A 13,918-nucleotide genomic window follows, 5' to 3' on the forward strand; every position below is an offset into this window, starting at 1 on the left:
AATTGTAGAATTTTTATTTTTTAAATTTTATTTAGTTTGAGAGCGAGAGCACGCACGCGCTCAGGCATATGCAGGGGAGGGGCAGAGAGAGGAGAGAGAGGATCCCCAAAAGCAGGCTCCACCTGTTGGTGCAGACCTGATGTGGGGCTCCATCCTGTGAACTGTGAGATCATGACCTGAACCGAAATCAAGAGTCGGATGCTTAACTGACTGAGTTGCGCCCCTAGAATTTTATTTTTAAAATAGAATAATGTCTGAAGAAAATTAAGTACTGGCAAAAATGTCTCTAGAAAGTGATAGATAATGGGCAGATGTCTAATGTGTTTGAGAATGGGAGGAAGAGCTTTGTGTTCTGGGGGTTGGTAGCTGTCCGGTGAATTGTTCCAGGAGAGTGTGTATTTTTGTTTTGTTAGAAACAGAACAGCAAATAAAGGATCCTTTAAATTGTTTTATCAGTCTACTTGATTTCTAATTTAAAATTGAATGGCAAACTCGACTTTCTCCATTTACAATACAGTCATGGCTAATGTTTCTGCTTGGGACATTTTGGACATTCAAAGCATATGGCAGCCTGGAACTCCCTAGTCTAGCTACTTAAGCTAAGATTAAGTCATTTTTAGTGGAGGCACAGGTGTCTTGTAACTTTCATAACATATATTTCTTCTTTTCCTTTTATTTGGTTGTGATTTATTTTTATTTATGTGTTCTTGAATTAGTATTATGTTCTATATGTATACATGTATAGATATATACATTTTTTCTGAATTAGATGGGATAAATAAATTGATTTTATTTTAGATGATGGGACTATATTTTGAATAGAGTAAATAAAAAGTTATAATTTGCATCTGATATGTTTCCCTATCAAAATGTTAATGTGGAAACTAATATAGAAATCAACCTTTTTTTTCAAATTAGGGTGAGCAAACTTGATGTGAATTTAGAAATATGAGTCTATATCCTAATGTTCTGTTGATATTGTTGATGTAGACAGGGCCTTTCCAAGCATTGTTTTTTTGTATGAGAATGAAAAACCTTAATATTGAGAAAGAAAAACATGGGAAACATAAGTGAGCCTTAACCTCACAGAGAATGGGTACTCATAGTTTGTTGATGATCCCAAACTCAGCTGGTAATGGATTTCACCCCTTCAGACAGGAATGAACGCAAGAAACCTATTACTTGCTCAAAACAAAAAACAATACAATAGAGGCTTATTACCTGAAGTTGTGAAAACATGAATTCAGTTCAGACTTGACGCGAAATCTCTCCTTACTTGAATCAAGTCTAGCTAAAATGAACTTTGTACTTATTTTCATTTCTGGCTCTACTCATGTTAAAATCTTTTTTTTTTTAAATTTCTATTTTTATTTTATTTTTTTAATTTACATCCAAGTGAGTTAGCATATAGTGCAATAATGATTTCAGGAGTAGATTCCAGTGATTCATCCTCTATGTATAACACCCAGTGCTCATCCCTACAAGTGTCTTCCTTAATGCCCCTTGTGCATTTAGCCCATCCCCCCACCTACAACCCCTCCAGCAACCCTGTTTGTTTTCTTATTTAAGAGTCTCTTATGTTTTGTCCCCTCCCTGTTTTTGTATTATTTTTACTTCCCGTCTAAAATCATTTATAAAAGTATTTTTGATCCTGGGGTCGTCATGAAGGGTGCTAGTTTTTTTGGAGAAACTCCTAGGAAGCAAGAAAAATATGAGAGTGAATATATATAATCTCTTTGGGATATGTGGTTAAGTGTGCTGTTTTTTCATTTAATATGTAATTTACTGGAAATCAGAGTAGTGTGTGAAGGAGAATTCTCAAATGGTTACACAGTTTTGAGGGCTACCTTTTTGTTGTCAGTTTTGTGGAATCTGATGATAACAATTTGTTTATTGACAAAAACATGCACTTAACCAGGACATGATGAATGCATTTATTGGGTTAATTTTGTGTATTTTAATCATATGAGATGCTACATAAATTTGGAAAATAGAACATTAATGTAAGGTATTAGTGCTTGGTACTCAGGTGAATCCCAGCTCTGTGAATTAACATGGCTTTTGCATAGGTCTGCAGTTTAGGTTACAGGAGTAGGAAGAAGGATCTGACATGAATTAATTGCTCTAACACGTATTATATCTGACATACTTATTTAGTAAACATTACTATAAAACCTGAGTTAAAATTGAGACAGTGCATAACTGGACCAGGAAACATTGACTAGATGATACACAGACCAATGGCTAACTTAGAAACAATCAGGATGGCTGTCCTGGCATCCTTAGTTCTGTGTTGGTATCAGAAGACAAAGTATAGAACACAGCCCAGCGTTCACAGTATAAACCAGAACCCAGTGGACAAGTATTAAACGCATAATGGAGCTTCCTGCATGGGACTCTTGCATTTGGCAAGTTGCTGCTTAAGTATAGTACTTCAATTTTTCTTTTTTGAACTTCAATTTTTTTTTGAATTTCAATTTAAAAAATACATATTTAGAACTTGGAAAGAAAAGGAGAGGTGTGTATGTGTGTAAAACGAACACTTAATTTTTTAGTGAACAGAGTTGGGAAAAATAATTGATCCAGATGTTATGTTCTTTCCTTAGCCCTTTCCTCATTTTGTATGTTATTCAATTTTTTCCCCCCTAAGGTTTATTTATTTATTTTGAAAGTGAGCGAGCTCTTACATGCAAGCCGGGGAGGAGCAGAGAGAGTGGGAGAGAGGGAATCCCAAGCAGGCTCCTTACTGCCAGCACGGAGCCTGATGGAGGGGTCGGGGGAGGGCCCAAACCCACGAACTGTGAGATCATGAGCTGAGCCGAAGTCGGACACTTAGCGGTCTGAAGTCAGCACTTAACTGACTGGGGCACCTAGGCGCCCTGGACTTGTTAGTTTTTAAATAATAATTATGTTACTTACCTTTAGAGCTGTTGTCCATTGACTTAGAATTATTTTAACAAAAAGAATAAAAAACCACTGGTTTCATTGAAAAATTACTGGAGTCGAATTAATTTCTGAAAGCATTTCAAGCATGCCATGCCTTTTTTTTTAAAACCAGTTATATTAAAATCCTACTGATTGTAAAAATTGGGAATTCCTTTTAAAATGGAAAAAACTTTTAGACTAGCATCACTGTGGAAGTGTGAACCTCTTATCACAGATGTGTAAGGTTTAGTGTGAATATAGTGCCTCCCACTCCACAAGTTATGTTTGTTATTTGCCCTGTATTTTCTGAATTTTATTCATTGTGAGTCAGGTACTAAGTTCTGTTTGTGGGGAGTCTCTTGTATTGGTTAAATGGTGTTTTTGTAGCTTGTTAATCGTTGCTTTAGAAATAACTATATAACAGATTTTGGCTCCTTTTCCCGAAGTAAAATTTTTTTCAGAAATTCACTATATTCCATATTGTATTTTCTCTACCAGTATGTTTGATCTGGATTTTTCCAGCTTATTTAGATACTTAGGTAGTGGCAAAGTTAAACTCTTTGGAGTGGGAAGAGAAATAAAGTTTTCTTTTTTGCTCACTTGCTTTTGGTTGGTTACTTTTTGTGGTGAGATGTCTTTGAGAGGAAGCTCTTCGGGTGGGCAGGGAACCATCTATGTTTAGCAATGCGTTTTATGAAAGCGGTTCTAGTCAAGCGATTTGTTTCAAATTGTAGAACTTCTTTGGCAGTAATTGTATCCAATTTTGTTTGCAGTCCAGTTACGACGCAGGGATCACAACAAACACAGCCGCCACAGAAGCACTATGGCATTACCTCTCCTATCAGCTTAGCAGCCCCCAAGGAGACTGACTGCCTCCTTACACAGAAACTCATCGAGACTCTGAAGCCCTTTGGGGTGTTTGAAGAGGAAGAGGAACTGCAGCGCAGGTGAACTCACCCGCCCGCGTGTGTTTCTTTTCGTGTATAATTTTTTTATTACTGTAATCAACTAGTTTTGAGGCCTTAACCTACTCAGAAAGCCAGAATTCTCCTCTGAAATTTGTCTTTTTCAGACAGCAGCAATACTTAGCAAAACCTTTTTTTTTTCTACATAGAATTTTATTCCCTTAATTTTGAATTTTGATGCTTTTGGGTTATTACAGTACAGATTTGTCAGAAGGGGAGTGGCTGACTCAGCTGAAGGAACGTCTTGGCCAGTGTGACGTTGCCTGCCTGCATGTTGTTCCCTACCGTGTGCTTACTTTCTGGAACTTAAAAACTGGTTACAGTCTGGGGAGCCGCCTGTTGAGCACCGATTCTCATTTGAGTTAGGAATGAAACAACTTGATACTTGATTGATATTTGCTCTTTTCAACAGGATTTTAATTTTGGGCAAATTAAATAACCTGGTAAAAGAGTGGATACGAGAAATCAGTGAAAGCAAGGTAAGGTGACGTATTCGTATGTGAAATAATTTGCCAGCTGAACACAGCGGTAGTCTTAAGTAACCCCGTTCTTCCTAGAATGGACTTAGTCTTCACTGCAGAGTTTGTTTTAGACCATTGGTTTGATATTTTGTTTCTAGTTATTTTGAAAGCTGGGAAAACAACTGAATTCAGTGACTTATAAGTACTGTCTGGTTGCCATATTTAAAACTGAAACTCAGTAATTACTTATGCTTCACAGAAATAATAGATGTTTCCCTGAAGAGGTGCTTTAAAAATGTATATTAAGTATTTGAGAATCTTGTTACCTTTTAAGCAATCCTACAGCAACGAACAGTTTTTAGGTTTTCGGATAGTATACTCTCAAACTGAGTATGTTTAGTTTTTTATAACATTCTCTGAGTTCCTAAAACTTCATTATGAAAAATCATATATATATATATATATATATATATATATATATATATATGGTTGTTGTATCCATGATGGGGCTTCTGGTAAAGGAAATAAATATATTCTCAGAGTTGTGTGGGCAATTCATTTGACCCATTTTTACAAGTTGCATAGGGGTGCCTGGCTGGCTTAGTCAGTGAAGTGTGTGACTCTTGATCTCAGGGTTGTGAGATTGGGGGTAAAGATTATTAAAAAAAAATTGCATAGATAGTGGTAATTTTCCCAGGGCAGTACAAAATGCATATTTAATGTATAACACAACTGAAAAATTGATGGAAAGAGAACCAAGGGTAAAGAAAACCTGAGAGAGATGTTAACATAGAAGAAAGTCTTGGTTTTAGTCAAGTTTATAATATTGTTTTCTTGAAACCATGTGTATATATTTCAAGTAACTGATTAAAACTTCAGCACTGGGAGTATTGTAAATAGGAGATTCCGTGTAGTACATGTTTCTTATTGATAGAATTCCTGATACGAATGAGATTTTTTTTTTTTTAATCAAAAAACTTTTTTTAAAATATTTACTGGGGCGCCTGGGTGGCGCAGTCGGTTAAGCGTCTGACTTCAGCCAGGTCACGATCTCGCGGTCCGTGAGTTCGAGCCCCGCGTCGGGCTCTGGGCTGATGGCTCAGAGCCTGGAGCCTGTTTCTGATTCTGTGTCTCCCTCTCTCTGTGCCCCTCCCCCGTTCATGCTCTGTCTCTCTCTGTCCCCAAAATAAAATAAAACGTAGAAAAAAAAAAAAAAATTAAAATATTTACTTTTGAGAGAGGGAGACAGACAGAGCGTGAGCAGGGGAGGGGCAGAGAGAGGGAGAGAGACACAGAATTGGAAGCAGGCTCCAGGCTCTGAGCTGTCAGCACAGAGCCCGATGAGGGGCTCAAACTCACAAACCGTGAATTCGTGACCTGAGCCGAAGGCAGACGCTTAACTGACTGAGCCACCCAGGTGACACCCCACAAAGGAGATTTTTAAAAGGAAGTTCTTTTTGAGCTGAGCAGAAGATTTCCAAACTTAAGTATTTTTTCCTCCTTTATCGAACTTCGTGTTTCCTTAACCTTCTGAGGGAAATAGCTATGTTTTAATGGCATTGTCTTAGATGTTTAAGTTTAAAACCGCAGCCAAGTAGACAAAGCCAGGACTTAGATTTATTTGATGTGAAAAATGCATATTGCTTCATTGATAGTTTTGTTTCATCTACTTCCTCAAGTGCCTCCTCGTAAGTTTCTTTAACCAGTAATTCTTGATAGAGTTCTTCCTGCTGGTTTTTCTGAGGGTAGAAATTTTGTTTGGATTAATGAAATTAATGCTCACTCCTGTTCAAATTTATTGGTGTCCTTTTCTGTATAGCTTAACTGCAAGTATTAAGTTGGTTAGAGAATGGGACTGAGGTTAGGGTTCATAAATTTTGATCTTTTGTGTTTGCCTTTTGTAGAGAGAATTTCTTCGTCAGTTTTAAGACTTGATATAGGATTTCTTGATGTTGACACTGTTGGTATTTTTGGATCAGATAGTTCTTTTTTAAGGTTGCTATCTATCCCTGGCCCCATTTTTACTAGATACACCGCCCCTGTCCTCCCTCCCCCCCATCTCTCCAAATTATGACCCAAAATATTTCCAGATGTTGCCATATGTTCCTTGAGGAGCAGAATCATCCCTGGTTGAGAAACAGTGATTTAATATATAGTTCCAAATCATTTTTAGTCTTTTGGGAGGGGGGGAATTATATAAAATTTTAATTTTACTTCAGTTGTCTTGTTTGCCGTCTATATCCTAAGACTTAAAAAAAAAAAGACTTGCAACTTAAAATACTTTTCTGTGCCCCGAATTAAGGAATCTTCATTCTTCATTTCTGGGTAACATATTATTTTTTAAATTATTATTACTTTTAATGTTTATTTATTTTTGAGAGAGACAGAGACAGAATGAGAGTGGGTTGGGGCAGAGAGAGGGGGAGGCACAGAATCTGAAGCAGGCTCCGAGCTGTCAGAACAGAGCCCAACGCGGGGCTTGAACTCACAAGCTGTGAGACCATGACCTGAGCTGAAGTCGGATGCTCACCCAACTGAGCCACCCAGGCGCCCCATGGGTACTGGTTATTGAAATAGCTATAAACATGTTAATGTCTAAGTGTGTACTAATACAGTAGCCACTAGCCACGTGTGGGTATTTCAGTTTAAATGAAGTAGAATTAAATATTCAGTTCCTCAGCCAAGCTAGCTGTGTTTTCAAGTGCTTAATAGTGAAGTGAAGCTGATGGCTACTATATTGGACAGTTCTTTAGAGCTTGCTCGTCCAGAAGATTCGTGTTTTACTAGGAAGTCGGTGTTCTCAGGTAGCTTCTTCCTAACTCCCTTTATAGACCTATTTCAGCAGCATCTTACTGGGTTAATTTAAATAACCAGGCCATCTTTGCATGTGAGGTTTTTAGTTTTCAAAATATAGGAAGACAAAAAAATGTAATATTTTACATACGGATCGTCTGTTTTCTGTAGGTGGTGATTAAAAGTGTCCTTAAAAAACAAGGGAGTCCCTGAATCTTTATGATTGATTGTTAGGGTTTTGGAGTATGAAGTAACACTGTTTATGTTATTTGGGGGAGGTGAGGAATGATTTGGGGTTTGGTAGTGAATCAGACTTTACTGAGGAATTAGAAAGTGAAGAGAAACATTGACCTGGCACACGTTAAAATTGTTTTTTGTTTGGGCATGTATTATCTTTACTTCCAGTGGCATTAAATACTCACCATAGTGAGTACTGTGGGTCAGGAAGATGAGTACCAGGGTCAGGAAGATGATTTTTAAATGCTTTCCTTTCCTTTTTCTGGGTGTTACTCCTCTAAGAAACTGTCAGTAAGTTTTCTGTTCAGTCATCCCACCAAAACCTTTTGAGAATCTGAACTATTATGTAGCTGTATTGGCCTTAAAGTCACTTTTGATATGGTAAAATTATACTGTGATGTACTATGGGGTATTCAATATGATCATTGAATGTAATCTTCTAAGCAGTCAGAATATGTGTTTTTTTTAATATTCTAACATTCATGATGGGTGCAACATCTTAGTCATGAATAAAAATGAGTAAAAATCTGCTTCTAACACGGCTCCTATGGAATTACACACTCTCAGTCCTCTTTTATAGCAGTTTCCAGAAATGTGGCAAAATTCTAAAGTGGTTTGGGTCACTAAAGAATGCTCATTAAAAGTTGGAAATTGCCTGAATTTCAAAATTGGTTGATATATGAAGGCCTGGTATTTTGTAGAGCTTATAGAGTTTGTTTTGCCTCCATAAATGTGCACTGAATTCTTACTTGGAGTTGTTTTTTTTTTATTTTCTTTTTTCATATATAGTGCTATTTGCAATAATTTCCTTTGTACTCCCCTGACAAAATACCCATTTTTTTTTGTTTCTTTAAACAGAATCTTCCACAATCTGTAATTGAAAATGTTGGAGGAAAAATTTTTACATTTGGATCTTACAGATTAGGAGTACATACAAAAGGTAAATACTGTTTTAATTATCTTGAGACGGAGTACTTGTTTTAGTTCTTAAACATCATAATGACACATTCGTCTCAGTTACCTCTGTATCATACAGCTTAGGTTTGCGTGGGAGATGGAGTACTTCAAGGGGCCTAAAGTTGGTTAAGAAGATAAAGATGCCTTCTAAACCTGCACTGTCCAATACAGTATTAAGTAAATGAAAAAATTCAGTTCTGTACAGCATAGGGAATATAGTCAGTAGTATTGCAGTGACGTTGTATAGTAATATGGTGACTGAGAGTGGTGAGCACAGCATAATGTATATATAATGTTGTTGAATCACTATGTTGTACATCTGAAACTAATACAAGATTGTATGTCAACTGTACTTCAATTAAAAAAAAAATGCAGTGCCTCCCGTGTTGCAGAGTGCGGATATAGAACATTTTTCTCATTGGAGAGTTCTTTTTTGGACAGTGCTGTTCTCTACATCATTTCCTCTACCTGAAGAAAATGAAGTTGGGAGATCAGAACAAAAATGAATTAAAGCTTTTAAAAAAGACCTGTGGATTTTCTTTTCTGCTTGCTTTTTTTTTTCTCTTCCCCATGCTTTTTTTCCCCCCACAGTTGTAAAATACAGTTAAGCAAAAAAAAAAAAAAAAAAAAAAAAAAAAAAAAAAAAAAAAAAAAACAAGCCAAAACAGTGTGTATCTGCAGCCACTGGTAATCACAGGCAGTATTTTCTCACTTGCACTTGTAGTTTTTTCCTACCCAGTGAAAATGTTGTCATGGCAGAGAACATTTATGGGCTCCTTAATAATAAGCTCTCGTCTTCATGATCTTATTTATTCCTCAGTACTCTTATTCTCAGCTAACAAATAGAAGTCTGAGACTTAAAGAGGCAATAGGCTTGGACAGTTTCTCCCAGTCATGTCTTGGCGGAACCAGGATTCTCCAGCCATTAACCACAGGCTTCTGTGTTAAAAGTGTCTGCCAGTGTAGTGTTCTCTTTGTTCTGGCCTCCTTCCTCCCCATCTCCCACTGCTCCGTGCCAGTGGTAGTTAGTGCATTTGCTTTTGATGTGTCCTGTACGGGTACGCTTTTCTCTTTCATGTATGTGCTAAATATACAGCCTTCAGAGTAATGCCTTAGCTATTGAGTCTTCTAGGAGAATGACTGTGTTGACCTGATTCCACATTGATCTCTCCCTTTTAGGATCCTGGTTCTTGATTTAAGTCATCTCTTTTGTGTTTCCCCTATGTACTCTGTGCTGGCCTACTATCAGGCACTGAATTTGTAACAGATATCTTACATTGGTCTGCCTCTTTGATTCTTGCCGGTGATCCTTTTTGAAGTTTATTCTATAGGTCCCATTTAGGGTCCAGATAGAGGCCTGTAAGTACCAGTCACAGAATGTGTAGAAGAAAACCGTGTGTGTGTGTGTGTGTGTGTGTGTGTGTGTGTGTGTGTGGTTTGCTAATGAACATGGCTATGACTAGCAACATCAGGATGTTGGGTGTATTCTTGAATAGTTCCCCCTCTTCACCATTAAAGTCCTATCTGAGTCCCCTTTGTTTGACTCCCAGGTCACCTGGGCCGCTATAAATAGGATGCTGTAGGAAAAAAGATATCCCATCAATTAAGATGACGTTTTCCCTATATTGACCAGTACTTATCTTTAAGGGGAAGGGCACATTTTTAGAGGCTCACCGGTATAATGTTAACAGAATCTCAACATCAAGTACTGCCATGATAAGATGTAAAATAATTTTCTTGTAATAGTAATTAGTGGTTGATGGGCTTAATTTTTTTTAGGTGCCGATATTGATGCGTTGTGTGTTGCACCAAGACATGTTGATCGAAGTGACTTTTTCACCTCATTCTATGATAAGTTGAAATTACAGGAAGAAGTAAAAGATTTAAGAGTGCGTAAATGTTTGGGGTGAAAGGGGAGGAGTTATAAACATCAGTGAACTGAGTGAATTTTATGGTGTAGCCATCATTTATTGAGCTCTTGCAGTTTGCCAGACCCTTTCAAGTGCTTAACATGTATGCTTGCATTTTACTCTTTACAACAAGTCTGAAGTCATAAATTTAATCCCATGAACAGAGTAGGAAATAAGGCAAACAAAATAAACATTAAGCGATGTAGCCACAATGACATATCTGAGTGGCAGAAATCAAGGATTTGAACCTAGGTTTGTCTGATTCAAGAGCCTAGTGTCTTAAAGCTAGTTGCTGAGAACCTAGTCTTTGTCAGGCATTTTGCTAAATTATGTATAAGCAGTTTCAAATAATCCCATTCACTTGCAATTGCTAAAACTAGTATAGGTCTAATCTGTACTTGCAGCGACACTGAGTTTATTTAATTTTCTTACAGGCTGTTGAAGAGGCATTTGTACCAGTTATCAAACTGTGTTTTGATGGGATAGAGGTAAGGCAGTTCTTGCTGTGTGTAATTTTGATTGGGGTAGGCTGGAAGTTTATTTTAATTGCTGAGTTGGTATGATACTAAAATTTTTTGGGGGAGGTGCCTAGGTGGCTCAGTCGGTTAAGCGTCCGACTTCAGCTCAGGTCACGATCTCACAGTTCGTGAGTTTGGGCCCCGCATCGGGCTCTGTGCTGACAGCTTAGAGCCTGGAGCCTGCCTTGAATTCTGTGACTCCCTCTCTCTCTGTTCCTCCCCCGCCCATGCTCTGTCACACTCTCTCCTTCAAAAATAAATAAAAACATAAAAATTAAAAATTTTTAACGGAATTGATTCCCTGTTCTTTGTACAATATCAGTTTTAGTCTTTTAAAAAGAGCCTCATGAAATTGAGAGCTAAAATATAGGCAGCAATAATGCAACATTGACTTTGAAATGCTTCTGTGGAACCATTTACTTGGTAGGTTCTCCACATGCAAATTTTATAGACTTTTAGTCTCATTAAGGCAATAACACAATCTATTTTTGCAGCTAGAACTTTGCCTTGACCTCATTTAAATGAAATATTTAAGAAGTTTAGAGAAAACCGTGACCTGATATTGTGTATGCAGAGATATTTTCTGGGAGGGGAGGATTTAGGAGTTCAAATTCTTGAGATGACACTCATTTCTGTCTGCTACTTTCCACATTTGTAGAGAAGGCAGTTGGAACAAAGCTGATAAGACAGTGAAGCGCCTTCAGTTACCTGTGTCACTTCTGCCGTATGTAATGGTGCTGGGAAGCCACTGGTAGTCATAGTGCAGATTGTAAAATTCTGAAAACTGGAAGGGTAATGCTTTATTGTTTACAAAAAAAGCGACTTCTATAATTGCTACATAAGATGCCCAGCTCCATCGTCCTTGAAAAGTAGATATAAAATAAGTACACGTTAAATGTTAAATTTAGTAAAGGTCCTTCATAAGTTGACATAAAATGTTAAATTGAGTAAAGGTTTGTCAGGTTTAGATAGATTTGTTGTCAATGTTTAAATAAATATAAAACCGTCTGTAACGTATAGCAGTGCCCTGTTTTCCCCAAAGGAACGTTATCAAAAGATAGGAGGTTGTGTTTTGGTGGAAGACCCAACTCAACTGGGTAAACTTTTCAAGATGGAGATGAAAATCAAATAGTTACTCGAAATATTTAATGTGTTCGTTTTCTGTCCATACGTTATATAAAAAAAACAGTTTTAGGGAATGTGTTTACATTGCAACATTTTAAAAATCATTTAATCCTAACTTTTTTTTTTTTAAGTGTATTAGAGAGAGAGTGAGAGCGCGTGTGCGCCATGCACCAGTCGGGGAGGGGCAGAGAGGTGAGAGAGACAGTCCCAAGTAGGGTCCATGCTCAGTGCAGAGCCCAACACGGGGCTTAATCCCATGATCGGGAGATCGTCTTAATGGACTGAGCCAGCCGGCCACCCCCATTTTATCCTAACTTTAATTGGCAGTCTCCTTGAGTTGCTTTTTGAGGTATCTGTTTTTGTAAGCACATGATCATTATTTCTGTCTATATTGGAGGAGCTATTTGGATGTTGGAATTTGTTTCAATGGAACTTTTTTTAAATTGTTTTTAATGTTTATTTATTCTTGAGAGAGAGACAGAGCATGAGCAGGGGAGGGGCGGAGAAAGAGAGAGAGAGGGAGACACAGAATCTGAAGCTCGTTCCAGGCTCTGAGCTGTCAGCCTAGAGCCCGAAGCGGGGCTTGAACTCACAAGCCGTGAGATCATAACTTGAGCTGAAGGTTGTATGCCTAACCGACTCAGCCACCCAGGCGCCCCTCATTGGAACTTTTATCCTGTGCCACAAGGAATTATTTATAAAAGCGTACAGCTGTTTTTCTGGTCTATAGGTGCATGTTTGAGTGATTTTTCACAATAAGCTCTTAAAATACTGCTTTTTAAATTGATACTCTAAGAGGCTTATTTTAGACATAGACAGCATCCGAAGTTTTAGAACCATGAAATCATGCCCTCAGGAATAACAACCAAATCCATGCCGTTTCTTTGTGCTCTCACCTTTTCTTGAGGAAAAGGGAAAAAGTGTTGTCCGTTTCATTCTCTAAGCCTTCAGAATTAGCTAGTGTTTTTTTGGGGGGGTTGTTTCTATTTAGTCAAAACTAAGTTGGGGAAACATAGTGTAATGTTACAGATATGTAAGTTCTTAAACATAAGGAGCCCCCTTTTTACTGGCAGCTGTATTTGGGCTAAATGTACGGATACTGGCCTTGTATTTGGGCACTGTATTGTTTCATATATGATCAATTCACAGTTCATATAGAGGGAGAACTAAAAAGTTAATTTTTGCGTTAATGAACTTTAGTAAATAAAACTTAGTAAGCATGACTAAAATGACAAGTAGGTATTTATTCAAGTTCTCTTTCATAGTGCTATGTTTTAACATCTGATTAAAATACCTGTGGTACAGGGGCGCCTGGGTGGCTCAGTCGGTTAAGCGTCTGACTTCGGCTCAGGTCATGATCTCGCAGTTCGTGAGTTCAAGCCCCGCGTCAGGCTCTATGCTGATGGCTCAGAGCCTGGAGCCTGTTTCAGATTCTGTGTCTCCCTCTCTCTCTTACCCTCTCCCCATTCATGCTCTATCTCTCTCTGTCTCAAAAATAAGTAAACATTAAAAAAAAATTAAAAAAAAATACCTGTCGTACAGATTCGTGTTGTTTGGCCTTTTGGAGGCATTGTCATGTTTATAGTTGATGAGAAGATCCTGGCTTTAAAGAGTATTAAGTGTTTTGTTTTTTTAAAGAAATGCCTTAAAAATAGTTTGATGTATATGGAACATTGAGTTTTGTTTTTGTTCTAGATTGATATTTTGTTTGCAAGATTAGCACTGCAGACTATTCCGGAAGACTTGGACTTACGAGACGACAGTCTGCTTAAGAATTTAGACATAAGATGCATAAGAAGTCTTAACGGTATGTTAAAACCCACTTCCATTTGTGTAGTAGCTGTTCTTGTCAAATACGAAATCGTTTTTAACTCAGATTTTATAAGGGAGCTTTTTATAGCCATGCTATTTACCCATAGCGAGTCAGATAAAATACACGTTACTTAATAGCTAGACTGCCAGAGGGAATTTATTTTATTCACTGGTATCTTGAACTGTTAACGTGTTTTCTTTCTGGGACATTTAAA

At 37.6% G+C, this 13,918-nt stretch overlaps 1 protein-coding gene across 17 annotated transcripts in view; it reads left to right on the top strand.

The window, feature by feature from the left end:
* The window catches only part of PAPOLA (poly(A) polymerase alpha), a 62,174-nt gene that overhangs the window by 13,857 nt on the left and 34,399 nt on the right, over window positions 1-13,918 (top strand). For 15 of the 17 annotated variants that reach the window (XM_043556974.1, XM_043556981.1, XM_043556979.1 and 12 more), the window contains exons 2-7: window positions 3,699-3,872; window positions 4,303-4,369; window positions 8,240-8,321; window positions 10,118-10,227; window positions 10,683-10,736; window positions 13,587-13,698. In XM_043556974.1, coding sequence (XP_043412909.1) covers window positions 3,699-3,872; window positions 4,303-4,369; window positions 8,240-8,321; window positions 10,118-10,227; window positions 10,683-10,736; window positions 13,587-13,698 — 599 coding nt within the window. Of the gene's footprint in view, window positions 1-3,698; window positions 3,873-4,302; window positions 4,370-8,239; window positions 8,322-10,117; window positions 10,228-10,682; window positions 10,737-11,470; window positions 11,491-13,586; window positions 13,699-13,918 lie in introns of those variants that run through there. The other 2 variants (XM_043556987.1, XM_043556988.1) reach the window with 2 other exon arrangements.

The sequence above is a fragment of the Prionailurus bengalensis genome, chromosome B3 (genome assembly GCF_016509475.1).
Source record: "Prionailurus bengalensis isolate Pbe53 chromosome B3, Fcat_Pben_1.1_paternal_pri, whole genome shotgun sequence".
In the NCBI taxonomy this organism is placed as follows: Eukaryota; Metazoa; Chordata; class Mammalia; order Carnivora; family Felidae; genus Prionailurus; species Prionailurus bengalensis.